The sequence below is a fragment of the Bombus pascuorum genome, chromosome 8 (genome assembly GCF_905332965.1).
Source record: "Bombus pascuorum chromosome 8, iyBomPasc1.1, whole genome shotgun sequence".
Taxonomy (NCBI): Eukaryota; Metazoa; Arthropoda; class Insecta; order Hymenoptera; family Apidae; genus Bombus; species Bombus pascuorum.
In genome coordinates, this window is record NC_083495.1 from 7,886,838 (window position 1) to 7,907,090 (window position 20,253).

Here is a 20,253-nt window from a genome sequence, read left to right on the forward strand (position 1 = left end):
ATAAGAATAACGTTCGTAGAGGAGTTAAAGTGGTTCACGAAGCAGTCGAACACTTATCACAGAATTTTTTATGAATATGTGCATTATGCGACATTTCTTGAAAGTTCACGAACGCTGTAATGAGACACGATTATCGTGATGATAATAGTAAAATTTGAAATCAATTGGAAAATGTACATGGAAATTGCAAGACTACATGCGATGCTACACTTAATGAAAAATTAGTATACGGCATAAATAGTAGTTTTAAGCATACAATTAATGTTAAAGATGGTTTCGCTACATATCGTGACTTATTAATGTTGAAGTGGTGACCTCTTTTAAGAAAACTCTACATCTGCTCTTTAATTTTCTACCTTACAATTTATCCACACGTTCCTTTGTATTCACATACATCCAATAACTTCAACAATTAAAATATGTATAGTGCATAAATACTTTGGTGATCTTTACAAAGAGTATGCTTGCAATAAATGTACTGTAGCTTCTATATATATTTTTTCACACACGTTTCTAAGTTTATCAAATCACGATGACCGTGTCTCGTGCTAACGAGATTTGAAAATGTTTTGTATAATAGGTATGCTATGCATAAAATATTTCTAAGGGTATTCGAATACTCCCATGAACCACTATGCACTTATTACAATTAAATTTTAGATGGATTCAAATGATGGATGACGATAGGTTCACACGTGACAACGAATGATTGATCTTCAGTTGATTAAATTCATTTATCTGAATGGAAAGCTATAGGTAGCGAGAGAGTGGATGAATCACTACAATAAGAGGTTTGGCTGCATGAACTTGTCGTAGAGATGTTGAGTTGTTTTGCGTTATTTTGGAAGGTTGGATCATGGCAGGAAATAGAACCTTCGATTTACGAATTTTAAAGAGAAATCCCAAGTACGAATTCCCATCTTCGAATACAACACTCGTCTTGATAAACCTTTATACTGACGATAAACGGTCATTATTTATAAACGTCTATTAACTTAAAAAAAAAGGAAACTACATTTTAACCTATTTGATATTCAGGTCATTCGCACATAAAGAGTATACAGTATACAGTAAAGGGAATACATCGTAATACAAGCCTATTGAACGACCTAATAAATGACAAAATATCTCTCACACCAATTACAATCTAATTCCCCATAAACGTCTTCTTCAGATTAGTTATACGATATTCCGCAACAATACAAAACTAGTTAGAAGCTACAAAAGATACTGGCACATCGTTGTATTTATTCCAGCATTTACATAGTAATTAATAAATATCTGATAATTAGTAATCGATAATCAATGAGGTCCGAGTACATTAAATTTCGTACATTCGGTGGTACTTTTCATGTTACTATAAAAATTTGATATCTACTATGAAAATGAACTGTACAAAATCTGATGAAAGAAGACGCTTCGTTTGCAAAAATAATGTTGCTTGCCAATACTTTTTGTAGCCATTCTATTTATACCACAAGAGGTCTAGATATACTAAATAGAGTTCTACTTTGTATGGAGGCAGGCGCGAAATCGGAAATCATGCGTGGAATTACTATTGCGTTAACGCGAGGACAGCGTACGGCTCGCGACTGGTTGCGTTCGCGGTTGCAGGTTCGTTCGTTGATCGATCGATCGTTATCTCGGCTGAGACATCGCGTGCTCGATCCTCGTGCGACTCGCGTACGAGCCAGCCGCGGATTCACTGAAGCGGCCGCAAGGCTACGTCGCGGCAGCCGCGTGTAAACCCACGCCGCCGTCATACCGATCTTAAAATAAATCCCGCGGGATCGAATGGATAGGATGCGGGAATGCCAACACGTGGGATGTGTCACGAATATCATTCCACCGCACGCTCCAGCACGCTCCCGTCCTCGTACCAGGTGCCAGGTATGCGCGAGACAACGCAACGTGTACACGAGCGATCGTCTGTCGCTTGGATTCTCTATGGCGCGTTTCCATTGCGAGCTTGGAATTTTAAGGTGAATCGCAAGGTGTATTTCGTCATAACGTCGCTGACGAGTCATTTTCCGAAGAGGAATTCATTTCTGTTTGTCTTTGGATTTCGATTGGTGACATTTATCGCGTCAGATGTAGAATGTGAATTACAGTGGCTGCGGAAAGTAACGGTATGCTATTGTATCGTATTAGCAGACTGTGTCTTTTTATGCAAATTAATATTTTTAAGAATGTAATTAAAGAAGTAGAATCTTGGTTGAATATTATTTTACTTGAAACGGAATATATATACTGTGGATTGTTTTGCCTGAAGAGTACTATGCTTCAGATATTTTATATATTTTTGCATATTGTGTGAATCTCGTGCAATTTAGCGCTTTGGAATTTAAATTAAACGCGTAAAAATCCAAAATCTAATTATGAGATCCGAGTATATTAAATATCTTATTATTTAAAAGTACGTTCGTATGGCTGCAAAAATTTCATACTATGAAAGTGAAATGTAAAATCTGATGAAAACAAAGCTTCTTTGGAAAATACGAATATGAGCCAATCATTTTAATAGTCACTGCAATTTTCACTTAGTATATTCAAGTCGTTTATTGCATAAAGTATATAATACAAATTAAATCTACTTAAGGAAACCTTAAATGAAACCCTTAGTGATTTAACAAATATTAAAAATACATATTTCTCTGCTCAAAACTCAGAAAGATTCGAAGCTATATTATAATAAAATTTAATGATAAGAATTCAATATTATTTCACCTAGCATAGCATATCCCAAATCATCATCGCTAATGACCAATCATTTCTAGCATTAATAATACTCACATAAAATAAAAAGTAGTCCTGCATTAAAATTTTCTTCCAAAAGTTTGTCAACACGGAGCACCAAAAATTCCCCGATCATATCGTATCAAATTTCAAGAGAATTCAAGCCACTTCGCTAAAAACGTTCACCTCGTTAAAAAGAACACAAACCACGTGATTGGAAATTCCATAGTGATGTTCTATCGAAAGTTTCGCCGGAAGTTTCCAACTGTACATAACGCGAAACTTGCAGCCATTGGAAAGCTCACCTAGGCGACTCACCCGAGGGGCATGACATTGCTTGCCAAGATAAAGCCGACTGCACGATAGCTATGGAACATTTGCTTACTTTCGATCATGACCAAGTGCAACAATGTGTGCGCATAGGTTCACACACGCGCGCGTTTCGCAGTCCTCCACGGCCTATGGAAATAAAGCGCTCAATTTATCGCGACCGCGAATGTCGCGTTTGATTTTGGCACATCGAAACGCTGCCATTGAATCTTGGTTCTTGTTGACTCTTCACGTGCTTGAATTGTTTTCCGAGATTGTTTGCTTACCATACGTTGAATCTTTTGCGTTTATTGTAAAGATATATTTGCCTTTGTAAGTGGATTTAAAATTGAGACGTTTTGCAATAGAATCCGTAATACGCAGTCAGTCACAAAAGTCTAGAACAAACCTTCTAAATATAGGATATTGCGATAGAAATGTCTATGAATTTTGTTGACTCGTTAAGACACATATCGTTAAAATATACGATGGACGTGCGGATTTCCGATCAGAATAAATTTTCAACATTACGTCCGGAAAGCGATATCTCGAAGATCTTTAAGAATTTTAAGAATAATTGGTGTGAGAGTATATGTAAAAGATAGTACGATACGTAAACACTATTATGTAGTTGTACAATATTGTTTGACATTCTTTAAAATGTTACGTTTGGAACATAAAATGAAAAATCTACCTGACTGGAAATTTTTACACGCCACTGTAACACAATTTATCAGCTTTCACCTTTCTTAAGAAGAAAGGATTAAAGAGATATAAAATAGAATATTATAGAATTTACACATGCCTAATATATCTATATGAAATCATCAAAATAGTAGACTTAATGTTATGTTGATATTTTGTAGATTCCCTAATCACGTTTGTAACAATAATCTCCCTGGCGTTGATTAAATCAGAAGTTTTGTGATTTTTTATGGTAAATAATTTTCTGACAGAGTGTTTTTCAGCTTCTGCGGCAAGTCAGGCACACAAAATTCGGTGTACCAAGATTTTCGTTACTGATTGTAGATTATAAATATACACATGTAGTTGTGAGATATGACTGAATGTTGACAAAAATTAAATGGAAAGGGATGAGATTGATCTGCTTGTGTACTAGAATTTTCATCATTCCAACTGATCACGATACACGTTGTTCAATTTTATTTTTGTATGGAAAAAAATCATTAATTTCGAATTATTTTGTACATATTAATATTGAATAGAAATACAAATTTTGGGGATAAAAGTGTCAAAATATTTTCCATTTTCTACTGTTAACCGATTATTCTAATATTTTCAAATTTCTTTCCGAAATTATATTCCAAATATAACATAATTAAATGTTACATTCGAAGTGCTTGGGTTTTTCCTGGTTTTAGACGGCGCCTATCCTCGGCAGAGGAAAAGTTGATCTTACGTGTATTATTAGCATCGTATGACCCAATGTATCTTCTAATTTTAGGACTAATTACACGCGTGACTGGCCATTAATCGATCGCAAGAAACGTTAATGGTCGTTCCATTTACGCAAGGTTTATGCAAAACGTGAGTCAGGCACCAGGATAACGCAATTGCCAAAAATTTCCACTCTGACACAAGTCATCTTCTTGCTCATCTTTATTTCACGAATTGCGTAATGAGAAAGCAGATTTTTAAAAGAGATAAAACGTGGATTAAAACATAGTTCTGTAAGTTTCTAGTGAACGAAGCATGTCAGTAAGTGGATGTATTTCAAGCACGAACATGCAAATTAAAAATTTAACGAGTATCGTAACTTTTTGCAAGAAATGGAAACAATACGACAGATTGACGGTGCGTTGAAATAATAATAATTGGAACGATAACACTTTCATGGTCGAAATAAGAAGGGATACTATTTCCTCGTTGACAAAAGTCCCTTTCTTTGTTATCGTAAACGAATCGATGTTGCGCGCGGATATAAGATTTCTCTGTGATTTCCGCATTTCTCGTTTACTCAGCTCTGGAATATTCTACCGAGGCAAGGAACATTTTAAATTACATGAAAATATCGAACAATTGCAGTCCACAGTGCAATCAGTTGTGTCAATCTGAATATCTCACATTACGATTGACTCATCGTTATTTTGTCTGTTTTCGAGTGCTATGTTATTTATATTATTTATGTTTATTATTCATAGTTTCAATAAATCATTGCTTCAAATTTCTTATTTTCAATAAATAATTTCCGTCAAATATTTCGAATCTATTTGTAAGGTGGAATTTTTCAATATACGTCATCTTATAAATAACAAGCAATTTCCAACGAAAATTGTTCGACATTTTTCTCAATTTCGTTACGCAGCAGGTATTCCAATAAAATTCAAAGGCCGTTTGTTGTAGCATAGAAAATAATAATTTATTCAGCGTTCAGCGGAAATATAAACGTACAGTGTACAGCAGGAAAACATTTCTCTCGAAATGAACATAAAGTGTCGACTATACTTTAACAGCGAATGACTATCTGCGTACAATGAGGAATCGTTGGTACACGCACGTGTTTCATCCACTACGCTATCACTTTTGTCATCCTCTACACGTTATAAAACAGTAATAAGTTGTTCGTATTCGTCTAGAAAAAACGTATTTCAGGCGGTTAATCGGTAAATTCTTCTAAACTTTGATCCTCGATTCTGTCCCCTAAAAAACGAAACTAGCTCGGTCTCAAGCGTTTTCGTGCTTCACACACACGAGTATACAATAGATTCTACGCGCGTGCTTTCGTACTATTTTCGCCTGAATGTACAATTCACCTCGTGTCTATTTTTTTCGTTTTTCTCGTCTTCTTCTTTTATCTTTAAATCCGAACCATATTGTTTCAACCAGAGAGAACAAACTTGCACGATTCTGCTTTAGATTCGCGCCTCATGTTGAGTCAAATGAATGGAACTTACGTTTCTTTGCATTCATTACAATATTCCCCGAGCAAATATTTGAGACTAATGTAACTCGATCGAAAGTTTTAGTGTGTACGCAAAGGTCGCCCGTATTTTCTATTGTGATAGAATATTGATTTTGCTGCAATTAATTATTTTTTATCGTAGTTAATAACAATTTTCCATGCAAAATTCCATCGATTCAAATATCGTGTTATTGCAATGTCTGATTATCGATGTTTTAACTGCGCCAGATTATATCTATTCAAATATCGTGGTTACGGTTATTATAATTTTTTATCCCTAAATATTCGAATGATACTTATTCGACAGCTTTGTGATTTACACACGAAGATCAGAAAAGGAAAGCACGATAGATTCAGTTTTGTCGATTTTCTGATTTTCATTTTCCATAAAGAACGCAAAATATAGTTTATTATATCTTCCTTAGCGATAACAAACGTGTTTGGAAAAACAAACTGATACCTTAATGCTACAAAGAATTTTATGGAAATATCGTTCATTACAATAGAATAATTTGTATGCAATAACTTTCTAAAAATATTCGCAAATATTTTTAGAACTTTATTTGTGTGTGATTGACGTTTCCAATTTGTCATTTCCAATTTATTCTGTTGTTTTTTGCAGATATGTACATTCTATTCATTTAACGATCATACAATAATGACCATTTCAGTTGACTGAACATTTTTATCGAACGCTGTCGTTTGCAACATGCACGCAACCCTGTATACAAATCTAAAACTCGTGACTCGATAAACGCAACAAAGTATTCGTAGTAAGAAACGGTACAATTATGCAACATATTATAATCAATTATACAAAAAAAAAAAAAATCATTATGCGTGCAAAGATAAACCAAAAATAAAATTTATCTCTAAAAATTACAAAATAATAAAATTATTCAAATATTATAAATCTGATTCAATAATATACCGATATCGGTAAACGAATTGCGTATAATGTTTCATAATAAAAATAAAGTAATGAAACGAAGACAATTAAAAATTGATCGATGTAAGCTTTCCAACTATATAAATTGTACAATTTCAAATTGATCTTTACTTAATGAGAAATCTTCAGAAAGCTAGGTCGCGTTAAAAGAAATCGTTAAAAGATATAGATGTATCGTGGCTTATTGCTTCTTCGAGCTGCGTTTTCAAGTGCATCACTACGTGTAACATCCTCTTAAATGGGACAAATCTCGTACGATTCGCACTTTCTGGGCTTCGCGCTACCTATCTATGTAAATTAAAATTTATAAAAGATCGCATAACCAACGGGGTAATTGGGTAAATCGCATTGCGTTTTACAGAATCGTTATCGCGTAATAATACTCACATTCATCTTGTACAAAAACATATACATATACGTATGTGTCTAGAAATATATGCACGGTCACTTATCCACTTGTCTTCGTGCTAAATGTAGATGTCGATTGAAAGTAAAAGAAATCGATGTGCAGGTACGACCTGCTTTCGTAATATTCACTAATTTCTGCCGAAGTTCTGATAGTTATGTATCTAAATAATATTTAAATTGATACTTTGAGAATAAAAGATGAATTATCGTTACACTGCTTCTAATTAAAAATTGAAACGATTTAATGCTCAATCTATACAATCTACATCTGAATTTTAATTTTAAATATAAATTTAATGTACATACTAGATACACCTCAGGAGTACAACTGTTGATCTTGATATTATTATAATACATTCCAGAATAAAATATAACATAAGTAACTTTCTGATTGTGAGAGAAGGTATTCTAAAGAAAAGTAATAAATTCATAGATTGGCATCAATATTTTCATGCTTATTCTATTCATTACGTTTTCCTATAAGGTCTGATAAAATGATAGATACTTATACAATAATGAAATCACGTACTATTTTACATAAACACAATGTAACTTTTAACATCGATTTTTATCTACATCTTACTATCGTAAATCATTTTCTACAATTATAATAACACCTCAAAATTTTTACCACCCGAAAATGACAAATTTTTTATTAACTTCGACCGATCATGGATACGTTCCACACATCGAAAGGAATTTAAATGTGCAACGAGTAAAATTGAAAGTCGGTCGAACGAAATACACAGAACGAAGGAAACTCGGCAAGAGAATCGATTTCTTCAACATTTATCCAAAATCTACATCGTGCAGAAACACAAACGGATCGAACCATGCGTATATAATAATACTAAGTCTTATGAAGCATTCCATTTACGTATTCCTATTATATCGACGACACGTTATTCTTCTCGTTATCGTTAATCTTCTCCTACGTCATATAAAGTAATGCGCTCGCACAAACGATAAATTATCATACTTACAATAAGTCAACAGAGGAAAAAATAAAACGATTGCATAATCACACCGCGTTAAGTCTCATTTGGCCAACGAATTGCACGCTTAAAAAACAGTCCGCTATGCATATCACCTTCTGCGTGTCGAACCTTTAAAAAGTACTGTCATTTCGATCTGTATACGTTTGTATTCTCCATCATCGTTCCATTCTATTATCCGATCGTATGATTTCCTCGATCAGATTTTTGTCATTTGAGATTTCCAAATAACTCGAAAAAGATAAGCAATTCAAACATCGAACAACATATTTTGATGGTTTGAGTGAGTTTGAACAAATTTTGATCGGTTTGAACGAGTCGATCTCACTCAAAATATATTCCAACGATCAAGTACTTGGCAATTTTCTAAAATCAAATTGTATTCAGTTTGGATTAGAAACGTTTGAACATCTCGTGTATTTGATCAATTCTACATGCCGTATGTTACAGGAAAAATATTAATCGCAGAAATGTACAAGTGGAAAATCATGAAATATTTCTGGAGCGAGATCCACGTGATTGAATCGTGTATCCGATCTCAGCTGAAACGCGTCTGATTCTGGCAAACGTGCCAAAAAGAACTTGACGGAACTCGAACCGTCCTTTAACTCGATCTGCCACGCGTGTCAGAAACTTTCTGCTATCACGCCACGTTCGACATATTTGAAATCAACCGAAAACTTTACACAGGTTGCTAGAAACCAGGCCTTCCACGACACTGCACTGTCGCGAAATTCTGACACCATCGAAAAGTATACCTATAAATCTATCCAATTTGATTTGTTTTCGTTTGTGTTGTTAGAAGAAGTTTGGAGATGCTTGATGAAGTAACCTTCGAGTTAAACTTTGGTGTTACCTGATAATCTGATTGCTGTGTATTTAATTCTATTCCTCTATATATGTTCTATATTTTATGTTCTATTTTTATGAGTAAAAAAGTGAATAGAACATATCCGAAAGCATATGAATATGAAGAAACGAGGAGACAGCGACAATAAATTATGCGATTTGATATTATTTATGACGATTCAATAAAGAATTATTGGTAGCATTCAGCATTGATTTTCTATGTGTTAAGAACATTATTCAAGTAAAAATTCATTTCATTCACGTTTTAATTATGAACATGTTACTCTGATTGTAGATTAATGCAGTATTAATAGCAACAGTGATACAGTAACATCTGGATAATTAAACGATTGAAAAGCTATCGTATCATGTTAATAATATTTCAAATTGATAATAATATCGTACAGTACTGATAGTATCTTAAAAAATCGTAAAACTGTCTTTTGGTGCTTCTTTATGTAAAATAATTTATGAAGAAAAATATCTACTTTAATAGATCAGGCTCTTCCTGACTCATTATTAAGTTTCAAGCAACAAAAAACTATTACAACATAATTCTAAAATAACGTCTATCCAATATACAATTTAAATTATATTTCACACATAATATAAGCTTTCAATGACTTTCGAGCAACTTGCAACCTATTAAAAGCTTATCCGACCTTTGTATAATATGTACATATTATGGTATACACATACTTAGGACAACATTTGTCGTAAGATCCTATCTAACAAAAAATTAATTAAAAAAAACACAGTTATCAAGTATTATCTGCAAAGTTCATACATCTACCTTTCATCTTAATTACAACTATTCTTTCGTAAACCATGTATATTCTGATGTAGACGTAAAGTATTATAACCTCCTTCCTTTCTCCTTCTCATTTTTCTTTTTCTTCTTTTTAATTTTAATATCTCGTCCACGAAACACAGAACATTCGTCCATTGAGAAATAACATTCATTCGTAAGAACCGAAATGAAAGTACTTTTTACGACACTGGATACTAAACATGTGTTAAATTGATCAGCTGAATACGTATACGTAACACAAACAGCGCAACAAGTATATTACTTCGCCACTACTCTACCACGTAAATTACTTCCACCTTTACGTTATAATTACACAATATATGCAGGATAATGGGGTTATACACGCGCGGTTTCTGCGATACGCTATGTCGCCAAAAAACAACGTTCTCCTAATGCAAGGACGCGCAAGGAAGGTTCGCGACAATAACAGAGCTAAGAGCTGTTTGCCGTTTCGTTAAACACACACGACTAAAAGTCAATTGGAGAACGGAATCTAACCGTGCTAAAGGAGTTCAACGGAAGAACAGATTTCTTGTATACGGCGACGCTTCTCCCGCTTCCTATTTCATTCCGGTAATTGCTTTCCCTTCTCAGTTCAGTCTTCCTCGATCTTTGTTTAACGAAGTACTTTCGAGAATACGAGGTAAGTACAAATTTATTTTTTTTCTTTCTAAATAATGGAGTGAATATTGCAATGAATATCGTGTTGACACTTTTCGAATTACTGCAGACTATTTCGTCTAGAGTATACTGTAACAGGTTTGTCATTTGTAATTTATAATTTTGTAATTACTTAATTTCCTATATAAATAATTGTTTGATAAATAATAAAGTGAATTTTTTCAACGTTAATATTTTTGTCCTTAAGAAATTTTGTTACCATCTTCATTTTATATTTACCTTATATCGTATTTACTTTGAATATTTTGTACTATACTTTGAATATCATGTACGTATTTCTGTATTATGAACACTCTATACGTTTTTCCATCTTCAAGTTTCCCATGAAGCCATAAATATTTTCAATGTAATCACCATCATCGACACCATCAAAGTCTAGAACGCCGTAGAAATCTTCTCATTGCCGCGTTCCGCTCCATTCGAAAGAGTTTCACAAAGTTTTCCATCCTGAAAACGTCACATTACGCAAGAAACAGACAATTCGAGCGAAGCCACAAATCGCGTCGGCGCTTTTTGCTCTACGGCCTCGTCGAGGGGGCCGTAAATCTAGCGGAGCCCCATTATCCGAAAACACGTAAAATAAGTCGGTCAAAATGATGCAAGAAATTAGGAGAAAAAGCTGCGACGCGCCAAATGCGGGCTGAATCGAATAAATCCGCTAGGAAGAGACATTTCACGAACTGGCTAATGCGCTTGACCGAAAAATCTGTTTATCCATCGGATACACGATAACTCTAAATCCTTCCAAGAGAAACGGAACATTTGCTAGTCGCGATCTGTCCTTCCACGTTAGTCGAAATGTGTATCGAACGAGTGGCTTAACCTTAACCCGACGAAACTTTGTCGAACTCTTTTCGTAGTAGGACGTGGCAAACCGTTCGGAAACACACGATTACTCTTTGCTTTGCGAATTGGTGATCTAAGTACCTCTGTTTGTCAACTGATATCCTATCATCGCTGGCTGTTATATTCGGTTATTCTTTAAGAACAAACGACCGTTATTGTGATTTAGGAAAAGATCGTTTCGTACTTTTTCCCGTGATTGATAGAAACACGAAGGTAATTTGCAATAGTTCGTAATGTTTTGATTTGGTCGATTGGAAGACTGTTTGTGACTGTTGGAGACTATTTATTAGATATTTTAACGCAGCGATATTGAGCTTGGATTAAAATGTAAAGTTAAAATGTTTCTAACAATATCGACTGATAAATGTTTCTTAGAATTTCGTTTGACATTAATAGAATTAGAGTTGATATTGTATTTCCTTTTCATTTTGCTGAATTGAAATATGAAGAAATGTGGTAAGTCACGTGTTGTTTGCCTTTAAGAGTGAGCAATTTTCTTCGTTTAATTCATTAACTTAATATGTTGCATCGTAATCCGACGTATTTGTATTTGCTTTTAAAATTGAATATGTATCTTTGCTAGTGATTTGAATATTCCGAGATATCGATTGTTATAATATTAGCTATACCGTCGACTTTTAACAGAACCTCAAACTACCACAAAACGACGTTAATAGCAAGAAATCAATAAAAAAGATTTTATTGTGTATCAGCCCTGTGATCTTCATATGGGAAATACACAAAATTATATCTTTCTGTTCCAACTTCATTTGACAACATAGATACCGGTAAGATTATCAAAATATGAAAATATATTCAAATTTTTCATTGACAAAACTTTCATTGAAACATGAAGTTCATATATGTGCGATTTGTGCCAAGAAATGTTTTAGTAGCCTAATATATTTCCTATTTTTCGATATCTTTCAACGCCCTATAATTTCACGATAGTTCGTTTCAAATTATTTCATAACTTCAATAAATCATAACATCACATAAAATGTCTAATAATGATAAATTGACAAAAATTGTTTCAGCGTTTTGTTTGCGAGATAATGGAATTCTGCGCAGGTTCTCGCGAAACAGCGCGAAATCTGTTCTTCAGTTAAAACACGTAAGAAACAGTGTGGAAAAGATCGAATTTAGCTACGACGCTAAGCGTCACGGTGAAATCTCGCCGAGATTCGGGAAAACGACGACGACGACATTTAGAAACTACGGTTTTAACTATACAGTACAATAAAATACGAGGCGTGGGGTTTCTGGTTTTGGAACGAAGCGATTAATACCTGAACATTCCTCACATTTCGCTGCGGCTTGTATCTATAGAGGGAAAAGTTAAGCAGATTATTATTTCGTCGAGCACGTTTGCAATTTAAAATGAACGTAATTTTAGTATGTAACTTCGATTAATTAACAACTGTCATTCAAACTAAATTGGTTTATTCATTAACAACTGTCATTAAAACTTTCATTACATTTGTTATAGATATTTGTTATAGAAACTACCTTTTATACTTGAACAAAATTCTAGCGATCGTTAATTAGATCGTATTAATTTTTTCATTTACATACAATTTTATACAGGTTAGAAAGTTATCGAATAAATTTAAAGAATACATTAACATTGTCGTAAAAGTGATTTGAAGATCAAACATCGACATCTTAAATACGCAATACAAGATGTTAACATATTTCAATCCGAATAATAAAATACTTTCTTGCATCTAACACAAAAAATGCTATTATAATACCAAGAAGTTAAAATCGAGAAGATGAAGAAAAAGAAAAGAAAAGGAAATTAGATTCTTGGATAACCAAAGGAAGTAGCAAGAACCTTTCTACGTCCCTTAATGAACATTTTATTCCAATTAAATCCTTTACTTACCTGAGCAGCAGTTTCTCGTTTCTCCAAAGAACGCGAGTCAGCGTCCAACAATTCTGCAAGTTGTCCAACGTCAAAATCTACTTTCTCGGGAAGAACACTACCCTCCAACGTCAGCTTGTCGAAATTCTTCTTCTTATCCAACAACTTTGTATCCTGACCCGCAGGACTCCCAGCAGGACTCCCCGAGGTACCATTGTCGTCAGGATCTTTCGCACCGATCACGGTGAAACCACCTTGAAATTTCACAGACTTCTTTCTCTTAGCTGATCCAGGATGCGCACATGAATCAACAATGGACTTCGGTGACACGTGTATCTGCTTCTTCATTTCCACATAATCATCTTCCATATTCGCAATAGGAGCATCTAATCTACTCGAGTACTCTGTTCCAATCTTTTCTACGATTGCAGCACACTTTCCTTCTTTCCTCGCTGAACCGATCGATCTTTCGAAATCTTGATCCGCTACTAGCCCACAATAATCATCCCGTTTTATCGTGTCGAACGACTTAGAATTATCCTTTTTCTGCGCTTCGAAGAACTTAGCCTCGATGGTCCTCGCTTCCAGTCCCCTACAGATGCTGATCACCGATTGGTGCTCAGGCATCGGGTCCTTATCTACTCTATCGTTAGTTTTAGAATCATTGTCGGTTGTCGCCTCGCGTTGAATCTCGTAATACTTAATGAAACTCCTAACTCTACCAGGAGTTATCGTTACAGTGTCGCAGGATTGGTCATCACTTACAGCTACGGATGTTACAGCTCTGTTGTCATTATTATTGTCATTATTATTACGATGGGGTTGAGAAATCCTTCTAGCTATGGCACGCTTGTCGCCGCTACTCATACTCATACTTTTGTTTAACTCTAACTGTCGCGCGTACGCGCAACGATTATGCGACTCGTCAGTCTTTGCGCTGCAGCCTATCATCTGCAGACATTCCACGGAGCTTGCTCCTCCTCTTCCTCCTTCATCAGACACTCTTCTGACATCATCGCTTTTGATCGGTTCGAAGAGAACTTCGTTCGTGTTCCTCGATAATCCCGAGTAATCCTGGTACGTGGCTCTTTCGACTCCGTTTATTCTATCCACAGTACTGGTCACAAAGCTGACGTCACCTTGGAAGTTTTCAGACCTCTTTTGTGATTCGTTACCTTTATTCAGGTCACCTGAAATATAGTTGTTCGTCGTCAGAGAAGCAGCATACTGCCACTGCTTAACCGTTCTTACGACTCTGTTTACATCCATTTCTCGAGACTCTTCTTTACGATCTGATAAAATATAGCAGCTGTCTGGCGTTTTCACGGATTCTGTGCTATTTGCAGTACAATTTTTGGACCCTTCAGACTCTATTTGTGATTCGTTACTCTTGTTCCGGTCATCTAGAACCTTTCTCGTCGTCAAAGAGGCAGCATACTGCCACTGTTTAACCGAAGAAGTTCCTGCTTTGAGATTTATCGACTCGTCGCTCGCTTTCGTGGTCTCCAAAAAAGAATTACCGTTACAATCTTTCAAACTTTGTGTACGGCTATCTGACATAGATTCGATTCTCTCCTTATCGTTCTCTTTCCGAGAAGAAGTTTTTACTCGCGGATGACTTTCAGCGGCACTTCTCCTCTCGTCGTTCACCGGTTTCAATTTAATGTTACTAAAATTGGAGAGCAACTCGTTCAATACATCGCACTTCGCCTCACCGGTGGTTTTCTTGCTCGTTTCGGCAATCTTCTTGGCCGTTGTTGGCTTTGGGAAAGTGGTTTCTACCCTTTTCAACGGCGCTTTAGACTCTTGTAAAATTTTCTGGATCTCTGAATCCATTTTTATCGACTCGTTTAACCGGTTCGCCAGTTTCTTTCCTTCTTCATCCTTCGAAATCGATACTTCGCTCTTCGCTAGTGATTTTGGGTGAAGAGCAATGATTTCACAGCTCGTACACATCTGATCTGTATCCTCGGACAACATATTGATTAGAAAAGAGTTTCGTTGAATATTAACCGGATTAGTGATACTTTTCTTTTTTTCCAGTGATTCGTTACCTATAAAACTATCTTGTGATTTTTTATTACTTTGGCTAACTGGAATATCCTTCGTCTCCTGTCCCGTGTCATCTTTGGTAATTAAGCCCTTGAAATTTCTCTCGCTCTCACCTACAGAAATATCGCCAGTGTCCAAATTATCGTCTTGCACATCAGAATCTTCACTGCCGTTCGCAAAGTCATTCGACGTGAAATCACAACGATTTAGTATATTTCGAAGCGATTCGTTTACGAAAATCTTTCTTCTGTACTCTCCCGTGGATTTATCGACTGAATTCGTTTGTAATTGCTGTTTGTCAACCTCCATATCCTCTTCAGCTGACGATACTTCCTCGCTAATATCAGTCTCTGTTCTATTTAATAATAAATGTTTTTTCAAAACGTTATTCTCTACTTTGTTTTTTATTATTTGTTGATCAAAGACTTTTGTCTCGTTTATTGTCGACTGTTCTTCACTAATTTCAGTCCTTAGATATTTGTCCCTACCAATTATCGAATCTTCCTGAACAAAATTGACGTTTACCTCATTACTTATTAATTCCAATTTCCAATCAAAGTTATTCGCAGTCGCATTAGTACCGATAGAAATGATTTCTTCGCGTTTTACATTGTTGTTTTCATTTTCAGAAGCTCCACTCGTCAAATCCTTTTCATCGTGATATTTTTTATTATCTTTCGCGTTATTCGAAGCAGTGCAGTTATTTGAAGCCCGCGCAAAACCGTTGTCCTCGGGCGGCTTTTCCGAACAATCGTCTCTAACCTCAGCCAACACAGAACAGCATTCCCCTTTTAACTTGATTAAACTCGACTCCGTTTCGCTGACGTCCGCGACTTTTAGTTTTTCCTCGGAACAAAGGGACTCGTCTTGCGAATCGTGCCCGATCGAAGTACCGGTCGAATCATTGGAATTACCACGATCGTCCTGACCAAAAGATCCCTTATCGATCGCCCTGATAAAATTCGTGGCATCGTCCAGGGAATACCACCGGTCAAAACTGTCCCCTGTTTTCAAAATGGAACTAAAAGATACGTCACCGAACTCGTCATGATCCTGCTGGAAATCTTGTACCTGACCAAAAGTCTTATTCATGTCCGTGCAAGTGATATCGTCCGTGACCTCGGTCAATTTCACGGAAGAGCCACGATTCCAGCTGACTTCCTGCTCAATTGTCAGGGGATCGATATTTTGGAAACTGTCGCACGTGGTCTCGCCATCGTTATTCAATTCGTGATCTGAAGTCGACGGGTTAGGTGACTCGATCAAGAACCTCACTTTGGTCAACCGAGGTACCGTTGGTTCCTCTTCAAAGCTGTCGTGACACATCGGGCCAGCCGATCGTCGGACGTTTACCTTGTTACTTCTATCGACGTAATCTTCGAAAATAAAACGACTCGGTACGTCGAAATTCTCGACCAAACGATCGGTAAACTTAGCGGTCCATGTGTCCAAACATTTCTCGAATGGAAGGTTCGTGGTGGTCACGCGGAAACACAAATCGTCTTCCTCGTCGTCTAACGATTTCGCGAAGAATTCGCGAAAGGAGTTTCGAAGGGAGTTGCGAAAGGAATCGTGAAAGGAGCTGTCGAAATTCGCAGAAGGCTCATCATTGAAATCGTCTTCACGCTGCAGCGTGTTGGACATCACATTTTGAAAATCGTGCAAAGTGAAGAACAGCGGCGGGTACTTGTTGGTTTCTTTCCTAGCGAAAGTTTCGAATACAAACGGACGTTTGTGCGGCGACTTTGTGTCACTGCTTGAACCACACCTGTCATCTTTCTCGTTTTCATCTTTACTCGCTTTCTCGATCCGTACCGAGTCAGCACCCTCGAGCTGTAAAGACGACGGCTGAGAAGTTTCCCCCGTCTCGTTCGAACTTAGACTATTTAGCGTTTCTTCCGCATCGCCTACTGTCTGCGAGTTCGACGTCCTTTCTTCTCCCTGATCTTTGGCGACGTGAGATTTGATCTTTCGGACTGCTCGCGGCGGAGGCGGCGGAGGCGGTGGCGCCAAACGCTTTTTGTCTGGTTTTCTGAGACGAGTCGGTGACGTTCCTTTCGGAGATTTTGCAATCGCCGCGAGCTTCGCTTTGCGCTTCTTCCGTCTCGGTGGGACTGGCGGTGTACTGCTGATAGATTCTGTACCTGGAACAACGATTGATCGAATGTTGGTGTGCATGACACTGGTAAATGTCAATGACGCTCGGCTCTATCGTTCCTCACTGACGTATAAAGTCACTTGTCTCAGTCTGAAGATTTCGTCGCACAATTTGCCAAACTTATCAAAGTTAAGGTGAACTGTTCACTTGGTATATACTATAATATAGACACGACGTGTCAGTTTGGGAACAAAAGAGAGTTTATGGTAATGATTCGTGGGATTCGCATTAGCACATGATAGAGATTGGTCGAAGCACAATCCGCTGATATTTAGACAGAAATTTTGGAGTACGGAAACGTGTGGCTAACTACGGTGTTAGACCGTCCGAGGGATACTAAAGGTGATTCCCTACAAATGACAGAGCATCCTCTACCCCTCTCCCTACCGCGAAGTCAATAACAGTGATTCACTAATGCTGCCAAGTTTAAGTTTCCTATTGAATGAAAGAAGACCCTAATAAGATGACAGGAAAAATTCTAAAATCGATCTCAAATCCGGATGTGATGGAGCTAACCAGGTACTGCGTTCGCTTTTGGTAAGAAAGATTTTTCATCGCCGATATGTCAGTAGATTGATATATCTGTTAATTATTCTAATCCTTTTATAAAATACATTTTTCTCTAGCGGCATTAAATTCTAATTTTTGTTTGTACATAGAAAGCATCGAGTTTAAATGTATAGATCAGACGTAGATTCAAAATTAAATTTACATGACATATATCTTCATAAAATTTTCTCTTTATCGAAGCACTCTTTTTATTTAAAGCATTCAGAAATTTGAACGGATGAAGTTGAACTTCATGTTGTAGATAATCTTCAAAAATCGAATTAAAATGTATTCGATGAACCACATGGAATAAACTGAAGAATGTTGCAAATTATTAAATTTTTATTGATAAAAGACTATTGCCTAATATGAACTTCAGGTTTCCCTTGACAACTAAAGGACAGAACTGACGTGACGGTTCGTATTAAACGCACAAATAGAAAAAAGCAGCAAATAGTGCCGCCTCGAACTATGAGCAAGGCTTCGTCCGTTAAATGGATAAAAACAATTCGATTAGGTTACGTGCTGGATGCAGTCACGTTCGACATAATGGACATAATGGTCTTAATGGTGTTTACTATACGATTTTGAAAGTATAAGCGTCCACTAGCTTGATTGGAGAATCGAAATTTAAAGGCCAAGCGAACAATTGAAGAAAATTAAAAATTCCTTTTAAACATTCAGTATGCAAGACTACGTAAAAGGAAATTAAATACTGTACAGTATTTAATATTTCTTTTGGAAAATTTCAATCCCTCCATTTTAATTCGAATAGTATTTTTATGTTACATCGATGAAGTATTGATTACAGATATACATAATAAATAATGTTTTTTTCTTGTAGATAATAAATTATACATTTAAAATATATGTTTACGAACTTATGTAACAATATGTAAAAATAAATTGGTCTCGAAAGTATTTATTTATCCTCTATTTTATAATTCTTCATCTTATATAACTTAAAAGGCAAGAGTTTCATAAGTTACATTTTACACTGTATTATCTAAGTTGTGATAATATATAATTCGTTATTTTAATAGTATTCTCAACTAAAACTATCGGCACAGCACGTATCTGAACAACATACGAAAATCAATATGCATATAAATTGTTTCATTGCAATTAAGTACCCATTAAGTGCACGTAGTAACGAAAGTAGCATACGTGTTAGATAAAAATGGGTTTGTAGAGTAAGTACTAACTTGCTTTATCGACGATTAAATAAAAACTTGGCGACACGTCCTGCTGACGTCGAAATCCTCTATACTGAGCAGCATACTTGCGGACTTAAGTGCACCATTATCGATAAGATCGGCCATGTATAGGCTGTTTGCATTGAGATTACCCATTGCGCTCGATGCGGCACTGCTGTACGCGCTCGAGGTGTTTTGCACAGATGCAACGTCGGTGGTCCTTTGAACGAGCCATTTGTTTGTCATGCTGGATGTATCTGCTTCCGAGGACACGTCGAATCTGATGTCACTGAAATCGATGAAAACGTACTTATAAAGTTTACTTGGAAAATCAATAACCACACTGTTCAATCAGACACTGAATAGCCATTCTATCGTACACATTGAGTTTTTGTCCATGTCCAACTTACTAATTTAATCAACTCTTATATTAATATATACCGATTAAAAGATAACTAACTGATTAATATTTGCCTTAATACATATTTTTCAAATATACGCACATTTTTTCAGCATTATTAGATATTTCATTATATGAATATAACGATACATAAGTATATTTTATAAAACTGTATCATTTTCAGTTTCTGTTTGTACAAAATAATGCGTTTAATTTCCTTTTTAATTTTCCCGACTATCCTCGTTCATATTTTCCACAAAAGACAAAATGTGGTCGGTTGATAAATTCCAACGCGTACCGCATTACATTCTCTGCTATATCATATGCTGTAATAATTTTCCAGAGTTTAGAGCATGAGATCTAGAGAATTGCAAATTTCAAGGATAACCCGCATACCAAGAATAATCAACACTCCATTTATAATATCCCGTGTATGTTTAAAGCTATTAAGTACAGACCCAAAATTTTGCTTCCATTCTCGTTAAAATGAAGTGCATAGCGAAACAGAGTACTGGGATGTTTCA

The 20,253-nt window shown here is 36.0% G+C and overlaps 1 protein-coding gene across 1 annotated transcript; it reads right to left on the bottom strand.

Annotated features, from left to right (window-relative positions):
- Positions 1 to 5,399: 5,399 nt before the first annotated feature.
- LOC132909478 (uncharacterized) lies at positions 5,400 to 19,575 on the bottom strand. Its single transcript, XM_060964334.1, has 3 exons — positions 19,416 to 19,575; positions 13,396 to 17,570; positions 5,400 to 12,830 (listed from the first exon to the last, which is right to left on the bottom strand). The coding sequence occupies exons 1-3, from the start codon at positions 19,573 to 19,575 to the stop codon at positions 12,735 to 12,737; spliced, it is 4,431 nt and encodes a 1,476-aa protein (XP_060820317.1). The 3' UTR covers positions 5,400 to 12,734.
- Positions 19,576 to 20,253: the final 678 nt, after the last annotated feature.